General features: G+C 34.3%; 1 protein-coding gene across 4 annotated transcripts; it reads left to right on the forward strand.

Annotated features, from left to right (window-relative positions):
• Positions 1–1,139: 1,139 nt before the first annotated feature.
• LOC129293762 (pentatricopeptide repeat-containing protein At2g30780-like) lies at positions 1,140–4,760 on the forward strand. Of its 4 annotated transcripts, none has more exons than XR_008589205.1 (3): positions 1,140–1,894; positions 2,387–3,935; positions 4,060–4,760. XR_008589205.1 is itself a non-coding variant. In XM_054931877.1 (3 exons), exons 1-3 carry the CDS (start codon positions 1,478–1,480, stop codon positions 4,084–4,086), a joined length of 1,548 nt encoding a protein of 515 aa, XP_054787852.1. In that variant the 5' UTR covers positions 1,140–1,477; the 3' UTR covers positions 4,087–4,760. The 4 variants fall into 4 exon arrangements, 2 of the variants coding, with proteins under 2 accessions (XP_054787852.1, XP_054787842.1); XR_008589206.1 differs by having other exon boundaries at positions 4,138–4,760; XM_054931877.1 differs by having other exon boundaries at positions 2,387–3,490.
• Positions 4,761–8,218: the final 3,458 nt, after the last annotated feature.

Below are 8,218 nucleotides of genomic sequence, written 5' to 3' on the forward strand. Positions count from 1 at the left end.
TGTCCCAAATACCCTCCAAATGTGAACCCTAGTAGAGTTTCCCTCTGGTTCTTTGTTTTCTTCCTTTTCTCTTCTCTGATTTGCAGTCTGTTCACAATTAGTTTATCAGAGTTTTTAGTCGTGCATCGCGACATATGGCAGAGAGAGGTCCTCCTACTTTTGTTGCCATCTGTGCACTGCAACAAACATGCTGCACGCCACGGCATGTGACACAAAGACATTTCCTCCATGGTTTCTCCTTCTTTCAATGCCCAGGTCACCCGGACCCAAAACTAGGGTTGAAAACACAACTGAATACAATTGTTAAACTTCCTTGACCACACACCACATTAAAACATTCAATTATTACAATTAAACTTGATTAATTTTGTAGTAATTCAGGGATTAAATTTTGGGATATTACATCGTGCGCTGCAACTCAAGCAATGGTAGCTGCGGCCTGTGGCATGATAAGGAAAATCATCACCAAATGCACATGCTTCATTCCAAAACGCGATCCTTTCATCCGTATATGCTCATCCAACATTTCAAAAAATCAAAATATCAACTTGTCATCCAAAATCCTAATCACTCATTAGTTACTAATTTACCCGTAATTAATAATTAGCTTCAGAATTAAGAAATTATGATGTCATACATTATGTATAAGATATAAGATAATATGGAGAAAGTGTTTGCTATAAGTTATTTTTTAGGTAAAGATTTTCCTACAAAATTGATACTTATTTAAAAAATACTGTTATATATGATTTGTGCATGGCATGAATACATTACTAGTCTTTTTTTTAAAAAAAAAAGAAGAAGAAGAAGTGAAATGGCTCAAGGTGGCCTCTCAAATTATTCTTTGTCATTCTAAATTCATTTTTTTTAACCCCTAATCTAGGGTTCAATAATAGAATGGCTTAATATAAATAATGTTATTGTAAAATTATACTCACCCTTTTCACCTCCTCTCACTATTTCTCTCTTTTTCACCTAATGTTAAAAGACATAATTATATCTTATTTAAATATGTTAATTCTATAATAATTTTTTAATAAGTATTAAATAAAATCATTTATTTACCTTATAAGATTTATAGAATGTCCCATCCCATTCCATTAACGAATGTTCATTTACCATTCTATCATATACACTCAGGTATATCTTGGTCCCGGAACAAAATGAGGCGTCTCCTGCCGATCCAGTTAGAACATCGAACGATAGATCGAGGCCCATACTGAAAAACTGAAATCTCCAACCCCAAGCTATTCAACAGAGCTTGCTTAGAGCGTTTATCTGCAACCACAAGCATCCCTAGTAATGAGACGATAATACAGAACGCTAGCTTGATAATTTTTGTAGCTTTTGGCAAAACGGTCGTCTCCTTTCGGCCGAAGCCCCATCCGGATCCGCGTCCGTATCCGTGAAGCAATTTGCGGCGACCAACGCATCTCCCATAAACCCTAAAAATGGTCGGCACCGCCCTCACTGGACAATGAAGCGCGCGTGGAGACTCTCCGACGCAGCCCAAGCAGAGTTGTTCTGCTTTCACAGAACTTCTGCTAAACCAAAGCCCCTTAACACCTTCCCTATCTTCGTCCTAAGCTCTGCGAATTACGTATGCACCCCCCAAGTCAATACCCACACTCGACCCTCTGAGCATTCCGTGTTACGAGAGATGGTTGGTTTATTCTGCCGCAAGCCCTATTTCCATAATTGGGTTGCCAGAGAGGATTTTAAAAGGGCAGTTGAGAAATTGGGGTGCGAATTAGTTCGGGTAGCCGACGACCCTGATGCAGTTCTTAATGTTTTGGAGAAGAATTCGCACTCTTGGTTTTGGAGTTGCCCTGGTGGGAATGCCTTTGTTGATCTTATGGATCTATTGGAATCATGGCCTCACTTGTCTCTAATGGTAAATTTAATAGATGCAATTGATCCAATTTCATGCATAATTTGATGGGTAGAATTATTGTTTATCTCACTATTTACTTCATCTATATCTCTTGACAGTCTGGACACTTACCTGGAGTATTGTGTAGCATTTGTATAAGAAATACGTGTTTTCACTTGCATATTCGTGAATGAATGCTCTTAGCATATCTGGACACTCGAGAAGCTATAAGTTCTGAGTGGTACAGTAGGGCTATTTGACCATGATATGAGGCCTTGTTCTGTTCTTGTTACATGTTTTCAGTTCTGCCCACTAAAATTATTTAGACCCGCCAAATTGGCTTGGATGTTTGGTGAGGTGTTGTATGGTTTTTTAGTATGTTGGGACATTTCAAGTTTGTGATAATTGATAACTGACAACTGTCTCATAATGGTGTTTTTTAAACCTAATGCAAATGAAAATTTAAAATTCTTCTGCTGACTTTTTCTCTTGTTTATCCTTCTTAACGTTCAGGTTTTAAATTGGAGAAGAAAAAGTTCTCTTTCTGGCGCCCCCATGGCTCCTGAAGAGTATTCGAAGGGTATCAAAGTTGCTGGTAGATCTAAAAATATTGATCTTGCAGTTGACCTGTTTAATGAAGCTGCAGACAAGAAAATGAAAACAACAGCTATTTATAATTCGTTGATGGCTGCTTATATGTTCAACGGTCTTCCTGGGAAATGCCGGTCATTATTTCAGCGGATGAAGAGGGGTGAAACTTGTAGCCCTAACATAATAACTTACAATATTCTTATTTCTGTTTTTGGTCGCTTGATGCTAATAGATCGTATGGAAGCAATATTTGATGAGATAAATAATTCAGGCCTTTCCCCGAATATAAGCACTTATAATTATTTGATTGCTGGGTATGTTACAGCTTGGAAATGGGATAGAATGGAGCAAACTTTTCAAATGCTGAAGTCAAGCCCTTTTATACCTGACATTGATACATACCTGCTGATGCTGCGTGGATATGCTAATTCGGGTAATCTGAAGAAGATGGAAGAGACATATCAGTTAGTGAGGGATCATGTAAATGAGAATGGAATTCCTTTGATCAGGGGCATGATATGTGCATATTGTAAAAGTTCTGAGCCTGATAGAGTTAAGAAGATAGAGGAATTACTGAAGTTCATTCCGGAAAAGGAGTACAGGCCATGGTTAAATGTGTTGTTAATTAGGCTTTATGCACAAGAGGACTCCTTAGAGGAAATGGAGAACTCAATTAATGATGCATTTGAGCACAAAGTCTTAGTAAAAACATCTGGTATAATGCGATGCATCATTGCGACTTATTTTAGGAAAAATTTAGTGGACAGGTTAGAAAATTTTTTGAGGCGTGCTGAATGTTCCAACTGGAAAATTTGCCGCTCCTTATACCATTGTAAGATGGTCATGTATGGATCACAAAAGCGCTTTGAGGAAATGGAAAGTGTCCTGAATGAGATGGAAAGTGTCAATTTGGGTTCGACAAAGAAAACATTGTGGATTTTGTATAATGCTTATGTACGCTGTGACCATAGATCCAAGGTTGGGAAAATATTGGGACTTCTGTGCAAGCGTGGATTTGATTTTCCGGTGAGTGCAGTCCCATTGTAAAATACATTGTTGGGAGCATTATTTGTGACCCACAGATGGCTGATTAACTGCGTAATGAATATCTTCACATTGGTCTGCGATGCGGGACATCAATACGTAGCCCCATGCAGTATGTTTCATGATGGGAATACATTCAAAGGATTTTCATGCCAATGCTTGAGAAAAGTTCCTCGATGTTTGTAATGAACAACCATCTCTATGGCATGGGGTCTTGAACAGTTTATATGTATGCATCTTCTCTCGAAGGGTGTCACTTGCATGCTGTTATGAAGGAGCTGCATTTCTTGTGCCACTGCAGTGGAAAGAACTCATCTTTAAACACCTAACTTTTTTTTTTTTTTAATAAAGACTTTGGAGCATGATGCTATGGAGATCAGACAGCTTTGTTTTCTGCCTTAAAAGAAGTCTTATCTCCCATCTAGATGTACTTCTATCTTTCATTTTTTTTTTTCATTTGAAAAACTAGTTGGTAATCTGAATGTGTATGGCTATGCAGCCCCCCCCCCCCCACAAATGGTGGTTTGATTTGATGACATCAATTATTGCAGAAGGTGCTGTATATGTGCAGTCTTTAGCAGATAAAGGCACCACAAGTGTAATAACTGCTTGTTGCCTGCACCCTGCAGAATCCAAAATCGGCTCCACGTTCCACCTAGGCTGATAACGCTTGTCTGCCAATAATTCAATGTTCATGATCACTACAATTGGATGAAAGAGTGCAGATGTTGCTTAGATTCAGAGACTATGAACAGCTTCGAGTTGTGGAACTTTTCAAGAGCACGGATGATTTTTACTAGGTAAACTACATTTGGAACGGCCATGATTTGGACCGTAATGATACTGGATAGCATTTTGGCATCTTTGTAATGGTACCTGTATGAGAGTTGATAATCTGTGAATCAAACCAGAAAGCATGTTAAGCAGCAGTCCAGCTTTTGAGCTGACATCACTAACTTTTCCTGAGGGGGTATATATATGTATGAGCATCCGTAACTGGCAAGAGTTAAATTTGAGTAGTCTGGAGTTGTATAACTGCCCCCCTTTGTTCAGTATGGGACCTTGGAGTGGTTAATTTCTAGGTGCTTTATATTTTTTTCCCCCCTGATGGCAGGTATCAATATTCATGTTAGGAAGGGCATTTCTACACATTTTTCTTGAATTTGTTTTTAAGAACATGGATTTGATTACTTACATTTGTACTGTAATTCTAAGTGTTTTAAATTTGGAATCTAAGGCTTTTAAAATATAACATGCTTATTGTGCTGCACAATCTCAAGGTGGTGTGGTTTTTGCAGTCAATTTCTGGATGTAGGTATACATTTTCTGTTTATTCAAATTTATTCTTTTCATGTTCTTGTTCCAAGCCTGTGACTACGAACCTCAATACTTGCATTATTCTATCACTTGGCTATTGACCGAGTGTTCTTGAGAAATATTGACTTATTAATTATTGATAAATAAATCATCTGTTGGTGGATTTTCAATTCTAAAAGCTTGATTTTTTGCAGGAAAATTTTAAATACCCCTATTATTTCAATTTCTTACTGCTTTGGCCTTGAAATTTATTTGAACAAGTGAGCAATACAAATGTGTTTACTTTTAGAGTCTGACTAATCAATCTAAGCTTGAGCAAGAGTTGGTGAATTCCCGTTCTAAGAATATTCTGCATTCTTGTTAGTCATTGATATTTAAATTTTCTACTTTTATTATGGCGATACTACTATTGTCGTCCAAGGTAATGTCAATGACCTAAACACCATGTTATCCACTCAATTCATATTTCAGTGCTTGTTATCTTCTATTAGTAGACATGCATGAAAATTAAAGGGGTAATTGATGATGATTACTGTATGTCTAATTTTTAGAATTTCCAGTATGAAACTTTTATTTTATGCAATAATTTGCAAGCACTGACTTTATTTTGAAATTTGAAATTGAATATTTATTGCAACAGTTCTCCAATTATTTGAATTGGTGGTCCTCCTCCTCCATTCTTTTCTTATTGCTTCTAAAATGAATCAAAGGAAACAAAATACCATCTAAAAATACCGGGAGAGGTTTTATATATAAAAAAAATCTTGAAAATATGAAATTTCATTGTATTCTCTTTGTACCTATTTGAAAATAAAATTTTATAAGAAAAAACTTAATTACCCCTAAAATCAATAAAGTTTAATAATTTGATGGATTGTTATTAATTATATATAATTAGTTGTCAAAACCTAAGTGGATGATTGTCTTTGAAGGACCAACACTTATATAATTATACATGCATTATCAATTATAGTCGCTTGTTGATTTCGAATTGGTGATTGTTAATTACTTATGGTTACTTATCAAATCTGAACATATGTTTGTTTATATAGGACTAACATATATATAATTAAATTTATCTGTTATATTCACATATTAATTTCAAATGGATTTTTGTTACATAAAGTTACTTTCAAAACCCGAATATATGTTTGTTTATATAGGACTAACACTTGTGCAATTGAATTTGTGCCATTAGTTTTTGTAGCTTGTTTATTTTCAAATGGATTGTTGTTAACTATGTTGGGTAATTTGTCAAAACTCAAGTGAATACTTGTTCATATATTCACAAAATCTTAGGGTTAATTAAGTCTTCTCTCACATAATTTTATTTTCATATTGGTACTTAGGGGTGCAATGAAATTTCATACTTTTAAGGTTATTCTTTGATGTAAAGCTCTGCCGGAGGTCCCTAAATGATATCTTTCCATGAATCAATGTCTCCATGCTCTTTCAGCCTAAAAGTTCATGGATTTTCGCGGTACCACAACCTTAAGCAATGGATATTATTCTCGATCACATTGACTGCTATAATTTGCATTGGGAAAGGGCGCATAGCACGGTTGTTTACTTATCAATGCCAAAAAGAAAACAGAAATGAAGTTTGTACGGCCAATAGCTGCTTTCTTATCTCGCTTAAATCATGATGTTATTTTGATCATCTCAAAGTTAACCATGAAAAATAAGTTTCATGTTTGTATTTAATGCTTTGGTTTCTAATTTGATCAAATGATCTGAATCTTAGGTGGTGGCAGTTATATAGCTTACAAGTAACACTATATTTGGTTTCTTAGTATACTCTATATGTTGGAGTCAAATGGCCTGTTCGGAAATGGCAATTTTTGCACCATGATTTGCGGGGAGTTTTATTAAGAGTGGATAATTTTGTAACTCAATCCTTGAATGAGCTTTTTTACTTTGATCAGTTTTGTAGTTGTCTTTTTTTTTTGGGTAAAGAAATATTTAGGTAAGTTGAGTCCCAATAACTTATTAAGTCAGGGCATGTCTTTAAGCTCAAAGAGCGCTTATAAATATACTAATGGATTGCCTAACAATAAGGCCTTCACTTCAATAGCAAGATTTAATTGAATGATGTTGTAAGTTATAGACTAAATCTTTACCCAATGGACAACTTTGTTGGTGTAATTGCCTTTTTGTCCTAATTAGATTTACACTGAGATAATTTTCTCGCATGTTTTCAAATTTTTTTTTTTTTTTGCAGAGATTGTCAAAGGGCATGGCAAGCTGATTCTTCATGTTTTTAAAAATTGGGTTGAACTATGAAAAATGATTCAAAATCTACAATGGTTCAATTTTGACAATTATGTGGTATGAAATTAAGCAACTAAAAAATAAAGATATTGGGACATGAAAATGAGAGAATTTTTTTTAGATTATTGTGTACTTTAATACAAATTACATATTCTATTTATAAGCATGGTTTTACACATTGAATGTTACATAAATGATAAAGACATATAAAGGGTAGCCAACTCTCATGATGGTGGGAGTTTTATGTGAGGGTAATCAACTCTCATAATGGTAGAAGTTTCATAAATGAAAATGAAGAAGTGAGAAAAATGGATATCCATTATCCTTTTAATATTCATAATAGTTTGAGGTTATTAAAAATAAAAAAATTAATTATTTAATCTCTGTAATTGAGTCTATTATTTTAATTTTTAAATTTTAATTCATTATAACTCAACCCTTAGTTTTGAACTTAATTCCTAAACTTTAACTCAATGCAGCTTAGTCCTTATAGTTTTAACTATTTAAAATATGAGTCCTTATATTTCAAAAAATAAAATTATAAAGAATAAAGTTATTTTGAAATTTAAGAACTAATGTTTCAAATTATTAAAACTATAGGTATTGAGTTGTAATGAGTTAAAGTTGAGGGACTAAGTTACATTTGAATCAAAACTATAGAAACTAAATTATATCAAATTGAAGTTGAGTGTCTAAGTTATAATCAAATTAAAACTAAAAGGGCCAAATAATTTTTTTTCTTTAAAATTTCTTAAGCATTTGCTCATGTTGTTAAATATTTCATAGATATATAAATCCAACTCTAAAGAAACTTGAAAATTTAGCACTTCAATTCTCAAATAAAGAATACTGCCATTTTATTTTACAAGCTATTCCATATTGATGAAATAATCAAACTTTTTACGCATGTGGTGCCAAGTGTTATGACAAAGGACATCTGGATGAGACTGATGTAGATGATTTGGTGGTTACTCTTGTCAAGTGTGCTGAAAGGATATGTGCTGATTATCTCCACTCATTGTTGCATGCTCCTTCTCAACTCATACTATTTTAAATGCAGAAAATGAACCTTACTCCTTCCGATCCTTACACTACTACATAAATAAAAATTAATAGCATGCC

The sequence above is a fragment of the Prosopis cineraria genome, unplaced genomic scaffold (genome assembly GCF_029017545.1).
Source record: "Prosopis cineraria cultivar Desert tree isolate PC_DT_omini unplaced genomic scaffold, ASM2901754v1 PC1, whole genome shotgun sequence".
Classification (NCBI taxonomy): domain Eukaryota; kingdom Viridiplantae; phylum Streptophyta; class Magnoliopsida; order Fabales; family Fabaceae; genus Prosopis; species Prosopis cineraria.

Bases quoted from the DNA above. Each gene is read 5' to 3' on its own strand.
- LOC129293762 (XM_054931867.1), top strand. From the start codon at position 1,478: ATGAAGCGCGCGTGGAGACTCTCCGACGCAGCCCAAGCAGAGTTGTTC. The intron at 1,895-2,386 runs GTAAATTTAATA...CTTAACGTTCAG, and splicing joins GGCCTCACTTGTCTCTAATG to GTTTTAAATTGGAGAAGAAA. The intron at 3,491-4,137 runs GTGAGTGCAGTC...TGCACCCTGCAG, and splicing joins AGCGTGGATTTGATTTTCCG to AATCCAAAATCGGCTCCACG.